Here is a 14,867-nt window from a genome sequence, read left to right as displayed (position 1 = left end):
AAGATAAAGTCTAAGAGCTTGGGGAGACACGGCTAGAAACTTTGTTATGAGTTTAATTTTTTTTAACTGATAACATTTCCTACAATGCATTATTTCCTAAAATGATAAGAGTTATATTATACAAAGTTTTCATTCCCATGTGGAAAGCTGGTTGAGAAACACTGGAAAATTATAGGACCATCACTATAAGACCAGAATGAGGAATTTGATAGTTTGAGAATCTAGTTTGGTATGGGTGTCTGAATTGCTCATACTTTGCTATAGAAAACCTGAGGGGCCGGACTAGGCCAGGAGAAGAAATCTTAATTAAGAGAAGCCAGAATTCTGGCCAGGCATGGTGGCTCACTTCTGTAATCACAGCACTTTGAGAGGCTAAGGCAGGAGGATCGCTTGAGGCCAGGACATCAAGACCAGCCGGGGCAACATAGCAAGATCCTGCCTCTACAAAAGAAATAATTTAAAAAGCTGGGTGAGATGGCATGTGCCTGTGTACCTGGGAGGCGGAGGTGGGAGAATTGCTTGAGCTCAGAATTTGAGGTTGCAGTCAGCTATGATCCTGCCGCTGCACTCCAGCCTGGGTGACAGAGTGAGAAAAAAAAAACCCTGTCTCTAAAAATTTAATGAACTAAAATTTTTTCAAAATAAGGAGGAAGCCAGAAGCCTAGAACTAGAGAAAGAGTAAATATGAAGCATCAGGACCAGATGAAGTAAAGCGATACATTTTGAAAACAGTCAAACCAGTAAGACAACCTGGAATAGATCTAGAAATAGGGTGCAAGAGGGCTTGGGGTCAAAGGTTCAGGAAGGGGGGCATGAAAATGAGAGAGCCCTGGAAGTCTGCTTTCTGTGATGCCAATGGAGAATGTTGAATAAAGTGAAGGAAGCAGACCTGGGTCCACAGTGAACCCTTCTGGATTTATACAGTGTTAGAATCCCAAAAATGTTTGAGAGCTGCAGGCCTTGGAACTCCTCCAGCTCAACCATCTCAATTTACAGATGAAAAAGCAGAGGCACAGGGCACACAGCTATTTAGTGTCAGGCAGGATTCCCATTCTGGGTTCTGGGCTTTCTCTGTGACTTCTCCACACTCCAGCTGACTAGCAAACTTTTTAGTTCCACATATAATCCAGCAGCTAGTATATGCCAGGCCCTATGGTAGATGGTGGTGATTCAAAGATGCATATGACAATTATGATCTAATTGGTGAGACAGAGAGCTTCAAAACTCATTCTAACTGGTAAAAATTACCAATAGACTTTAATATATGGGTAAATGCATATGTTAACAATGCTAAATGAGAAAACAGCAATGAAATTGTATATATAGTTGACCCTTGGACACATATTTGAACTGCACAGGTCCACTTACACACATTTTTTTTTCCATCCAAAAGAGGATAGAAAACAGCATTTTCAGGCAGAACTGCTTAAACAGAGGGCAGACTTTTCCTATATACGTGATCCCCAGGACCCACAGCTGGACTTGGACTTGAATATGAGATGATTTTAGTATGGGGGGGCTGAGGGGAAGAGGGCCTGGAACCAGTCTGCTGAGTATAAGGAGGGACAATGCTAAGTATGTTATGATCTCATTAAAAGTACATAGAAACTTGAGATATGCAATAATTCACTAACGAACCGAGTGTTACAAGACACGCTAAGACCTTGTGTCATAAATACTTGTGCATTTACTTGATCTCCCCGCTTTAGGGCCAGGACCAAGTTTTGTTCTCCTTGTATCAGTGCATCTTGCCCCAGACCCGTCACCCACTAGAATTTGTTGTTAAACAAATGAGGCTTCCTTCCTCATGTGGCCCCCTACCCCTCTCCTAAAGAGGACAATTAAAGTACGAGAGAACGGATGAGGTTAGAATGCTGGTGGGACTGAGATGGGAAAAGGACCTTAAAGGTTATTCGTCCAAAGAAGAAAACCAGCCTTTTCCCGGCAGACGGAAACTGACGCGCTCCCCCTGGAGGCAGCGCAGGATGCTCCCGGGCCTCTGGGCGTCCCAGCTTGGAGTCCCCATCCTCGTGTGCAGTCAGGGCACTGGTGGGAACCCTGGGCTCTAGGCGGCCCTCGCGCTTGGCGCTGGTACAAGTCGGGGTAACCTTACGGCTTGTGCATCCAGAGAAGCGAGGTCTCTGGTGGAGACTAGCTTGGGATAGGTTGGGGAGACGCCCTCCGTTCTTCTAGATGCCTGGGGTCTCAACAGCAACCAGTGGGGAATAAGACTTACTGAACGAACCCTGAGACTGTTAAAGAAGTGCATACTATCAAAGGGACAGGCATCCCTGTGAACCTGCTCATGAATTTTTCCTAATGCTTAATTTAGCTTGTGGGCAGAAATGCTGGGGCAAGACACGGCCAGGTCCGTCCTGTTCCTCCAGGAAAGTCCCCTCTCCGCCCTCCCTCTCCATCTCCTCTTGCCCACGTCCTCCCCCTCCCCTTCTCCCCCATCCCACCGCCCCCGCCCCGCGTCATCGCCCCCTTTCCCCTCCCACCTCCGGGCCGTGGTGCGGCGCAGCTGTCTCCTCCTCCGCAGTCTCGGCGGGAGCTCCGGGTGCTGTGGCCGGGCCTTGGCTGGGCTGCCTTCAGCTCAGGCTAGCTGAGAGGCTCCCAGCTGCAGCGTCCCCGCCCGCCTCCTCGGGAGCTCTGATCTCAGCTGACAGTGCCCTCGGGGACCAAACAAGCCTCGCAGGTAAAGATGAAGCTCCCCAAACCCAACAACCTTAGAACTTAGAAATTTCCCTGAGAAAGGCAGGACCTACCTGAGGAGCGCTTCTTTGAAGGACTTTGAAGAAAGGGATCAAAGTTGGCACTTTCTTTCAGTCCTCAAAGAAACTAACCACCCTACCCCTTCCCCTAGGCAATTCTCTCTCCTCTGCAGTTTAATATTAACAGCAACAATGTTTGCATTGGAATATAAATGGAATTCTTTCTGCTTAAGCAGCACCAGAGGGGACCCTCTTTATTTTTATGATTGTTAACAGATGCCATTGAGAAAGGTATAAAACGCATTCCTGGAAAGTCTCTTTAGTGGGGTTACTATGAAAACTAGCCTCTCCCTCTACCCTTTTATCAACTTGGCTGCAGGGGTCAGCAAAAGGAGCATAGGAAAACGTTTAGAAAATAAGGAGGCGAAACGAAGTAGAAAAGCTTTTGACTTGCTTTGAAATACTCGAGCTGAAGAAAAAAAGTGTGTGGGGTGGTGGTGGATGAGACATTGGCAAAATATTGACAATAGTTGAAGCTGCTGATGTGCACATGGGGGTTACACTTTTCTCTCAACTTTTAATACTTTTCCCTGTGCTTTTGTGTAGTCGTGAAATTTTCTATAATAAAAGGTTCTTTAAAAAGTTGTAGAAACACTCCCGCTTGATTGCTCAGACGTTTTTACACTGTCCTTGATTTGAAAAGAAGCTGCATGCTGTGTCTAGGGGGCTTTCACCCCTTATTAACCCTTCTGACTTCTGAAATTCATTCTTATTTTTTCCAAAGTACATTTGTCTCCCCAGAGGATTAAAAAAGTCACATTTTGCTGGCTGGAGAATTATACTTAGAATCTGGTTTATAATTTAGAAGAGAGAATGTTAAAATCCCTGCCAAATAAGACATGTAGGCTTGAAAGTAGCAGCCAAGTATCATACGGAATTTTATTTTTATTAGGAAATATTAGAGGAGTTCCTTTAGTGAGGGAAGTGGTGGACGTGGATACTGTCCCCTATTTTTCTTCCAGATAGCTGGAAAAACTGTATGCTTTTAAGAAGCTTTTTCATGTTTTAAAATGTGAGATTGTTTAGCATATACTTGGCATATAGTATATGCTCATTAGATGTTAAAATAAACAATTGCTAGTATGAGTTAAATTTCTCCATTGGGTAAATTGTTTTCCTCTGCCCAATGCTCAAATATCCAACAAGCATATTGCATTTTAACAGTAGGATCAGACTCAGAATTTGGGAGGATGGAGCCACTTTGCCTTAGCACTGAGTTAACTTTGCAGATGAGAAATCTGAGATGGAGAGCTTAGGAAACAGTAAAGTCAAGTTAGTAGTATGCAAGCTGTTATTTTATACTTAACAACTTTAAGCTTCATATAGGTAAAACTGATGTGGGTTGGCTAAAAACATTTTGACCATAGATGCTTTAAAACCTGAAAAGTAGCATACCTATTTATAGATATTCTTTGCTCTCAAAGGCCAACTTGAAAAATACAGATAAGTTTAGAGCTATACGCTGTGCACTTCGTAAGGCAGCATATGAAAGAGTCCTCTTAGGGTTCCTTTAATGTCATTCACCCCAAATTTGATTGATCCGTAGCATTGCAGAAATTGTAGAAATTGCAGAAATTTAGATGTACAGGTCATGGAAAAATAGCCCCAAGACAAAGGGAGGTTTTGTTTTTTATTGTGATGAGAAACAGAAGTTGTGGGTTACTGTAAAATAATCAACTGTGTAACTTTACCATCTTCCTTTCCCTCAAGTACTGCAAAACTTTTTAAACAGACATTTTTTTTGGTCTCCATTTATGAAACTAAACTTGAAAATAGTGCTATGGTATGATATTTTGAATAGAAATTGGCCCGCTGTCAATGAACTTTCTTGCCGTTTATTCTCAGCCTAGAGGCAGTGGAGAGCTTATCCTTTAGTAATGGATTATAAAGTATTTGATAAACATATGTGAAATATCTGGCAGGTTCAAGATTTTCCTTAGCATTGAAATAAATTGTGGCATGTTTGGGGGACTAGTTCACATTGCTGTAGGTCATGCTGAAAGTGTGCTGGCACTACAACTGTTTTTGAAAAACTATCTGCCAGAAAATTGTCTGGCTGTAGACAGCATTATCAGCCCTCAGTTCATCAGGATGGGCTCCGTGGCCTGTAGGTGGGTTTTCTAAATGTAATAAATTCCATATGTCACAGCCATTTAGTATATTATTAGCCAGTTAGAAGATTTGCCTCTGCTGAATCTTACATGCTTTTAAAATAAAATCTATTTCACAGCTGAATAAGTGTAAATATTTTAAATACCGGCCTTAGATTTGCCATTACCAGGCTAACTTTGCCATCTAGTGGTAGCAACATGGATAACAGGCAAGTTCTTCCCTGGATGACTAGGAATTGAACCTTCCTGAGAAGCATTGATGAGTAAGTTACTTGTGTTTTCTCATTTGCAGTTTACTCTAGAACTTTAAAGCTGGAAGAAATCTTAGAAATGTTCTAGTCCAACTCAACAGTTAAGGACTATCAGATAGATTCTTTAAAAAAGGCTTCGAAATGATGCATGGCAGAGTTAGCACTTGGTGGTATGCATTTGTTGAACAGACAAATTTATCTAACCTGTTCTAATTTTTGTTTTTCCTCTAGCAATATTGCATCCTACCGCCATGAGGTTTTATCGTGATCTTCTGTTTTTAGTGTTTTTAGATTTAAAGTTGCATTTCTGTATATTATTTCTTAAAATAACACGTTTTCATTTATGTTTTAAGTCCCAGAAGGAAACATTCTTTTCCGCTGGATTTTTTTTTGGAGACAGGGTTTCCCTGTCTCATTCTAGTTGCCCAGGCTGGAGTGCAGTGACACAATCACAGTTCACTACAGCCTCGACCTCCCAGCTTAGGTGATCCTCCCAACTCAGCCCAGAGGAGCTGGGACCACAGGCATGCGCCACCACACTTGTAGAGACAGGGTCTCCCTATGCTGCCCAGACTGCTCTCAAACTCCTGGACTCAAGTGATCCTCCCATCTCAGCCTCCCAAAGTGCTAGGATTACAGGTGTGAGCCACCGCACCTGGCCCTTTTCTACTTTTTAATCACTCCCTACTACTACTACGTGTTTTTTCTTTTTTTGACGGAGTCTCGCTTGTTGCCCAGGCTAGAGTGCAATGGCGTGATCTCAGCTCACTGCAACCTGTCTCCCAGTTCAAGAGATTCTCCTGCCTCAGCCTCCCCAGTAGCTGGGATTACAGGTGCGCAACACCACGCCCAGCTAATTTTTGTATTTTCAGTAGAGACGGGGTTTCACCACGTTGGCCAGGCTGGTCTGGAACTCCTCACCTCAAGTGATCCACCCACCTTGGCCTCCCACACTGCTGGGATTATAGGTGTGAGCCACAGTGTCTGCCACTCCCTACTACTTCTTTCTTTCTAAACAGTCAGGCAGATTGTTGTAAAAACTCGATTCTCACATTTTTAAGTGTAGTAGTTTCCTACTGCTGCTGTAACAAATTACCGAAAACTTAGTGGCTTAAAACAACACAAATTTATTATCTTATGCATCTGCAGATCAGAAATCTAAAGCTTTATTGTGATCTATTTTTAGTTTTTAAATTGCATTTATGTATATTTTTCTTAAAATAACACATTTTCATTTATATTCCTCCTTCTGGAAGTTCTAGGAAATACTTTATTCCTTACCTTTTGCAGCATCTAGAGGGCACTCATATTCCTCAGCTCATGGTCCTGCATTACTCTGGCCTCCGCTTCCATCTAGCAGCTCTTCCCACTCTTAACCCGTTTTTCCTCCTTCTTATATGAGCCCCTGTGATTGCATTGGGCCCACCTGGATAATCCAGAATAACCACTTCACCTTAAAATCCTTAATGTAATCGTGTTTGTAAAGTCTCTTTTCTTGTGTGTGGGAAATATTCACAGGTCTTGGGGATGAGGATATTTGGCATACCATGATGAGGCTGTTAGAGATGTATAAAATACCTTATAAATATCTACCTGAGTGTTGGCTCCCCCTGTTTGATATGAATAACATTTGCTTTAATCTTTGTGGAGTGCTTACTGTGCTCTGGGCATTGTGCCTATCGTATTAGTTTCTCACAAAAATATTCTAAAATATTATCTCTATCTAATAAATGTGGGAAATAATGTCTAGAGAGATTAGGTAACCTTCACAAGATCACAGTGTAACAAGTGGCAAGTGTACTTAAGTTGATTTGGCTTCAAAGCCCACTGCCCCCATAATCATTGAAACACCATAGTTCTTACTCCCCTCTTTTATTACGTTACAGACACAATTATTTTCTCATACACTTTCTAACTTAAATGTTTCTAATTTATCTTTCTAACTTAAATGTTACCTCCATGCAGTGCTGCTGTCAGGGAGCGCCTCAGTGGGTCAGGAATTAGATTTCATAAGATACGCTTCTCCTCAGCATCTGTTCCCCCAAAATAAAATTGACTATGAAAGTTTTTACAATTGTCATCCAAAACATCACTGATTTCTTTAGTGATTGCTTTATTCCTGTTTATGTCATTTGTAACTCTCCCCCTGTCCTGCTGTGGTCTTTTGCCTAAGCCATTGCTCTCTGCAGTTATTCGGAATCATCTGGCCAGGCCCCAGTGTCTCCCTGTTGTGTGTCAATCCTGAGTAGGTGGAGGATGAAAGTAGAGAAGATGAGAGCATGTCTTCGAATTTAGATATGGCATGTAAACACAGCCAGTGGTGCTGGGAAGGAGAGGTGTTGGGATTGCAGATGGCTAAATAGAGGACAGCCAAGTTTTAAAAGGTGGTCGTGCAATCATTGGTGTATCCTTACACGCTAAGGTAGAGGGTGGTGTTGGCCCTACAGGGTCATTGATATGACTGAGTAGTTCCTGACCCACAACAACCTCCCAGGAACTGTTTGATGGATCAATGCAAAGTTGTGTCGCATGGCAACATACTATATACATAAATACGGACAAGTTCCTCACTAGACATTACAAGGAACCAGGTGAAAAGAAAGGCATGAGTAATTGTGAATCTGTCATCTGGTGAGGGAAAGCAATTCAGTGCAGGTCGTTCAGTGGTAAGTCAGCATCTTTGCTTTCTCATAGACAGGAAAAATAATTGATTTGAAATATTAATACAGTGGGCAGCCTTCTAATCTTTCATTAGTTTGCCTGCTCTAGCTAAGCTAGACTATAAACTTCTAGGGTAAAGAACAAAGCACAAAAGAGAAACTGAGCCTTAAGGTATAATGTCATTTCATCATAGGATTCTATATACTCTAGATAGACTCACTCAAAAAGTTGAGTTTTTCTTTCATTGTAGATCACTCCCTTAGAGTAATTATGTTGACATAGACTCTGTTTCTTTTTAGACTGAGGGTCTGATGCAGTTCCAAAATTCCCAGTGTAGATCCAGGCTATAAATAAGACACAGAAAATGCAATTTAAGTGTTTTGTGGCTGCAGAGTGTTTAATCACACTTAAGTTTAATAGCAATGAAAAAAATATATTACAGAGCCATGGATATTCATAGAAATGAGTAATTAGGAAAGCATTCATTTGGAAAGTCTCTAAAGTGAAGCTGTCCTTGAACAAAAAACAAAACAAAACAAAGAAAAACGGAATTTTAGAGTGAGTTGGAAACTATCTTGAAATAAAAATATTTGACTGTGAAACTGACTTTTTAGAACACTAAAAGGTCTCTAATTTTGGCTTATGTAACAACCTGTTTTGAAGTGATACAAATTCACCAATTAAGGTAGGATAACAATTATAAAATAACATGTGTTAACTGCTTACTATCATCTGGGCTCAGTAGTAATTCTTTGCATGTATCGTCTCATTTAATCTCTGTAACAATGTTATGAATTGAAATTGCTGTAATATTATCCCCACTTTGCAGATGAGGAAAGTGAAACTTCGAGAGTTAATGAAATGTCCACATGTACATGCCTCATAAGTGGTGAAGAGGGAATTGAACCCAAGCCTTCCCACTCCTTGGTCTGCACTCATAACCACTATGCTGGAACAGATACAGAAATATTCTCAACGCTGAGAGCAATCACACTTCTAAGAAACTATAAACAAATAACAAAAGGGTAATAGTAAGTGATCTCGTAGTTAAGTGTGGTCACGTCTATTAATAGATTGGGTACAAATGTGTAATTACATCTCTTCCATCAGTAAGAGTTCGTCTACGTACACAGACATTCTTACTTCCTCCTTAATTCCCTTCTACTCAATCTGTCTTCAGGATCTAACCTATAATCAGCTGTGTGTGTGCTGACTCACAGTGGTGGACAGAAATCACTGCAACTTCGCTTTCATTCACCAAAATTGGAATTTGAAGCCCCAAATTCAAGCCATCTGGAAATGGACAGTGAAGGTCACAATTACATTGCAAGACAGGAAAAATGAGGGGCATCGGGAAGACAAGGGACCTTAGTTAGACTTTCAACATTTTATAGCTGCCCCTTCAATCGGGACTGTGTCTTTTTAGATCAATGAGTTAGTCCTTTTTTGGACAATGGACATATGTAGATATCCACTGAACAAACTGTGGATTGCTCTATCAGTAAGAGCTATCATTTATGCCACATCGACATTTTACCACAAGACAAACTTAGATTTTCCAAAAGAAAGTGTCCTTAGACATTTGCCCAATTTTAAATTACAGGCCAAATTAGGCTAAATCCATGTCCTCTTATTACTGTGATTCTGAGGTCATATTACAAAGCTCTGCCCTTCCCATGCCCAAGGGTAGACGTGGGCATGGTTTTTATTACTGTGGTGCACTGCACAGAGCTCCCTCAAAGGGCACCAGGCAGGGCTGGTGAATCAATGCCATTGAATGATCTGTAGTATGAGATATTGGAGGCATTACATATAAACCTTATGAATTTCATTTTTTGAGACATATGATCCTAGTTCATACCACTGCACTCCAGCTTGGGTAACAGAGCAAGACTCCCTCTCAAAAAATAAATAAAAATAAAAATAAATAAAGTAAGTTATGTTTGTTCTTTATGAACTGGCTGAGTGATTTGATATTGTCAATTGCTAACATAGTAAAAGAATGAAGTCAGAATAAATTAATTTTGTACACAGAGATAAGCAGATGTCATTTAAAATCCAGATAAGCCATCATCCTTGCAAAGATCACCTTCTGGGGTACGGCTCATGTTGCTACACCAGAGCCTTGGCTACTATAGTGGTTCTTAAACTTTACTGAGTGTCAAAGTCATCTGGAGGGCCAGTTAAACCCACCTGGGAACCACTCTCCACCACCCTTTCAGGATAGTTTCTAACAGTAGGTCTGGGCAGGCCCTGGGAATTAGCATTTTTAACAAGTTCCCAGGTAATGCCCAAGTTACTAGTGTAGGGACTGTCCTTTGAGAACCCCTGGTCTGGTGTTTCCTTTTGGTGAGCAACCAAGATTTGGGCTCTCAACCACCATTCATAACTGCTGTGAGAATGTGAACGTGAACACAGAGCAGGAAAACCATGCCTATATCATTGGTGTTATCATTTGGTAAATCAAATCATTGCTTTGTACCAAGCATGGTTTCAAAGGAACTAATGGCATTGGAAATTTCCAAAGTATTGGCTAAGGCCTTTGACTAGAACAATAGTTTTATCTGCATAGCCAGAAATAAAATTATACTTAAATACAATTCAACTCTGATGAGGCTTTCTTAAAAGTCTGGCTACAGAATTATGGCATAGGACAAACCTACCTGGGGAAAAAATATCTCAGTAACACTATTTAGACCTCCTTTATTTTGCCCAGGAATGCCTTTCACATGTGTATTGCTCCTCAGATCATTAGTATCAGGTGTTAAGATATACCAAGTGAGATACTTTGTGTCTCTTGACGTGGATATTTGGCTAACTTTCAAGCTTTGATGTAATCATATATTAAGTACACAGTAGACAGCTGTTGTCATAAAGAGCTAAATGAAAAAGCAATTAAAAAAAAGTTTCCCACACCAAAACAACTCCCTTGAATGAAATTTTGCTGTGAATCAAGTAGATTCAAAATATATATACATATAAAATGATATATATCATTTTTATGTATTTTGGTTTGTTGATAAGCTAAGTAGCAGCAAATAACTCTTTGATATTCACTGTTTTTTTCAGCCGAGGACATAAATTTTCATCCCGGGAACTACAATTTCAAGTGCTCAGTAGAGTTACTGAGTTGTGAGCCTTTTTCATTCTAATTAAATTAATTTGATGAAATACTATTGTGAAAAATTGCATAGAAGACAAAATAAAATACTAAGTGGCTCTACTCTACAAAATCCTTGATGATATAATTACTGCTTTGCAGTGGTGACTATTAGAAAATATTGTGACATAACGCAGATTTCCTCCTCTCCTCCCCTCCCTGCTCTCTCCTCCCCTCCCCTTTCCTCCCCCTCTCTTCTTTGACAGGGTCTCACGTTGTTGCCCAGGCTGGAGTTCAGTGCCATGATCATGGTTTGCTGCAGCCTTGACCTCCTGGGTTCAAGCGATCCTGCCAAGTAGCAGGGACCACATGCGTTTGCCACCATGCCTGACTAATTTTTTTAAAGTTTTTTTTGTAGAGATGAGGTCTCAGTCTGGTCTTGAACTCCTGTATTCAAGGGATCCTCCCATCTTAGCCTCCCAAAGTGCTGGGATTACAGGTGTGAGCTACCACACCCAGCCTGCTTAGTATTTCCAAATGTATAACAGTTCAAATTAATTATGTTTTCATTAATATATCACATTTAAACAATAAATAGGTTAATGTAGCATACATTTTTGTTTGATCAAAATAATGTTTTAGTTTGTTAATAAAATTATTGTACTTGTATATGGCAAAATAAATTCTGTTGTATCAAGGGATACCAATATTGAACTCTGCATCGGGGTTGATTTTTGCCTTTTGTGCCAGTGCACGCATCCTGTGGGTGTACCCTGTGGTACAATGGCTGTGGGCCATTGCTAATGTGCTTTCTTTTCCATGCAGAAAACAAATAAATAAAATAAAACTTATCAGAAAGCATTGAGGATGAAGGTATTGTAGGGCTAAGCAAATGCTGAATTGCCTCTGCTTTATACAAAGTACAAATCATTTGCTTAAGTCTTGACAGTGACACAGAGGTTCAAAATTGCTGCTCCAGCGTGCTCCTACTATACCCACCTCCAAGCAAAGATGGCTGACACACATCAGTTCCACTAAATAGATACATGTACGTGCCAGTGAGCCTCAAGAAAAGAAAAAGAGGGTGAGAAGATTTGAACAGTAGGAGAAGTATTATATAATTTATTATGTGCTGGCACCTTTAACAATATTTAAATAACACAACAACACTGGTCTTAGATAGTGAGACCTGTGGTGAAAAGGGACTTTATCTAACCTTTATCATGTCCTCCCAATAGCCTGTACTTCATAAATTCTTACAAATAATTTTAATATGCAGTAATGTCCCACAAAATGAATGTCCCATCATTTTGTATGATGCTTTGCTTAGATGGTGGTTTCAAGCATAACTTTGTTTTTTAACAATGCATGGTACATTTTTCTTACTTTAGCATAAAATGGCCTGTGCTGTATATTTTCTTTTTATGACCAGGAGTTCTATAAAAATCAAAGCAGATCAATAGAAGATTAATTAGCAATTTATTTATTGCTAACACTCTTGCTACTTTAAAACATTATCCAGTAATATGCATTGCACCTTTACATCAGCTTGCGCTGCCAATCCTGGTTCATGGACATTCACTGTCTTCAATGAGCAGTTTTTTTAGCTCTGTGCTAGGCAGTTACAGTCTAGAGATGAAGAAGTTATGATCTCTGTTTTTAAGTAGCTAAGTGTGGGAAAAGACCGCAGCGCATTTGCTGCTATCTTTATTTCTAAATCATCTGGATATAAAGTTGTAGGATACCTAAGGAGGAGAGTGTGGCTTAGCCCACAGAGGATCTCAGCCTATTACCCTATTGTACTCTCTCAGGCACTGGGCTGTTAGGAGAGATGGAGAGGGAGGTGACAGGATGACAGGTTGGGGTGGGAGTGAGGTCGATTAGGGCTGGTGGAGGGAAGTTTGGGTGAAAAACAACTTACTGATTTTGGAAGTCTGTGTGAGCTCACTCACCAGCGTTTATCTAATCTCAATAAAATCTAGGTAAGGTGGAAATAAGGGCACCTCTTTGTGGGGAAGGTACATTTAGGATCCAAGGCCTAAATGAAATGGATAAGTAAGATTTAAAAAGAAAACATTGTAAACCTCTGTCGTTTTCTGTTTTTAAGGAAAATATTAGAAGATCAAAATGGAAAATATGCTACTTTGGTTGATATTTTTCACACCCGGGTGGACCCTCATCGATGGATCTGAAATGGAATGGGATTTTACGTGGCACTTGAGAAAGCTACCCCGGATTGTCAGTGAAAGGACTTTCCATCTCACCAGCCCCACATTTGAGGCAGATGCTAAGATGATGGTAAATACAGTGTGTGGCATCGAATGCCAGAAAGAACTCCCAACTCCCAGCCTTTCTGAATTGGAGGATTGTCTTTCCTATGAGACTGTCTTTGAGAATGGCACCCGAACCTTAACCAGAGTGAAAGTTCAGGGTTTGGTTTTTGAGCCGACTCAAAATACCACAAAGGGAGCATCTGTTAGGAGAAAGAGACAGGTGTATGGCACTGACAGCAGGTTCAGCATCTTGGACAAAAGGTTCTTAACCAATTTCCCTTTCAGCACAGCTGTGAAGCTCTCCACGGGCTGCAGTGGCATTCTCATCTCCCCTCAGCACGTTCTAACTGCTGCCCACTGTGTTCATGATGGAAAGGACTATGTCAAAGGGAGTAAAAAGCTAAGGGTAGGGTTGTTGAAGATGAGGAATAAAAGTGGAGGCAAGAAACGTCGAGGTTCAAAGAGGAGCAGGAGAGAAACTAGTGGTGGTGACCAAAGAGAGGGTACCAGAGAGCATCTGCAGGACAGAGTCAAGAGTGGGAGAAGAAGAAAACAATCTGGCCGGGGTCAGAGGGTTTCCGAAGGGAGGCCTTCCTTCCGGTGGACCCGGGTCAAGAATACCCACATTCCGAAGGGCTGGGCACGAGGAGGCATGGGGGACGCTGCCTTGGACTATGACTATGCTCTTCTGGAGCTGAAGCGTGCTCACAAAAAAAAATACATGGAACTCGGAATCAGTCCAACGATCAAGAAAATGCCTGGTGGAATGATCCACTTCTCAGGATTTGATAACGATAGGGCTGATCAGTTGGTCTATCGGTTTTGCAGTGTGTCCGACGAATCCAATGATCTCCTTTACCAATACTGCGATGCTGAGTCGGGCTCCACCGGTTCCGGGGTCTATCTGCGTCTGAAAGATCCAGACAAAAAGAATTGGAAGCGCAAAATCATTGCGGTCTACTCAGGCCACCAGTGGGTGGATGTCCACGGGGTTCAGAAGGACTACAACGTTGCTGTTCGCATCACTCCCCTCAAATACGCCCAGATTTGCCTCTGGATTCACGGGAACGATGCCAATTGTGCTTATGGCTAACAGAGACCTAAAACAGGGCGGTGGATCATCTAAATCACAGAGAAAACCAGCTCTGATTATTGTAGTGAGATCACTTCATAGGTTATGCCTGGACTTGAACCCTATCAATGGCATTTCAACGTTTTTCAAAATCAGGAGATTTTCATCCATTTAAAAAATGTATAGGTACAGATATTGAAACTAGATGGACACTTCAATGCCAAGTATATACTCTTCTTTACGTAGTGATGAGTTTCATTTGTAGGAAAATTTTGTTGCCTTCTTAAAAATTAGACACACTTTAAACCTTCAAACAGGTATTATAAATAACATGTGATTTCTTTTTTTTTTTTTTTATTATACTTTAAGTTCTAGGGTACATGTGCATAACGTGCAGGTTTGTTACATATGTATACATGTGCCATGTTGGTGTGCTGCACCCATCAACTCGTCAGCACCCATCAATTCATCATTTATATGAGGTATAACTCCCCAATGCAATCCCTCCCCCCTCCCCCCTCCCCATGATAGGCCCCAGTGTGTGATGGAAACCATCATTCTTAGCAAACTATCACAAGAAGAGAAAACCAAACACCGCATGTTCTCACTCATAGGTGGGAACTGA

General features: G+C 41.1%; 1 protein-coding gene across 2 annotated transcripts; it reads left to right on the top strand.

The window, feature by feature from the left end:
• Positions 1-2,345: 2,345 nt before the first annotated feature.
• Positions 2,346-14,554, top strand: PRSS35 (serine protease 35). Of its 2 annotated transcripts, XM_026454532.1 has the most exons (3): positions 2,529-2,698; positions 11,164-11,268; positions 13,005-14,554. In XM_026454532.1, the coding sequence occupies exon 3, from the start codon at positions 13,025-13,027 to the stop codon at positions 14,261-14,263; it is 1,239 nt and encodes a 412-aa protein (XP_026310317.1). In that variant the 5' UTR covers positions 2,529-2,698; positions 11,164-11,268; positions 13,005-13,024; the 3' UTR covers positions 14,264-14,554. The 2 variants fall into 2 exon arrangements, with proteins under 2 accessions (XP_023060928.1, XP_026310317.1); XM_023205160.2 differs by lacking the exon at positions 11,164-11,268 and having other exon boundaries at positions 2,346-2,698.
• The last annotated feature ends 313 nt before the right edge of the window (positions 14,555-14,867 follow it).

Source organism: Piliocolobus tephrosceles, chromosome 5, assembly GCF_002776525.5.
Source record: "Piliocolobus tephrosceles isolate RC106 chromosome 5, ASM277652v3, whole genome shotgun sequence".
Taxonomy (NCBI): Eukaryota; Metazoa; Chordata; class Mammalia; order Primates; family Cercopithecidae; genus Piliocolobus; species Piliocolobus tephrosceles.
Note: the sequence above shows the minus strand (reverse complement) of the source record. Positions and strands in the feature narration are given on the sequence as shown.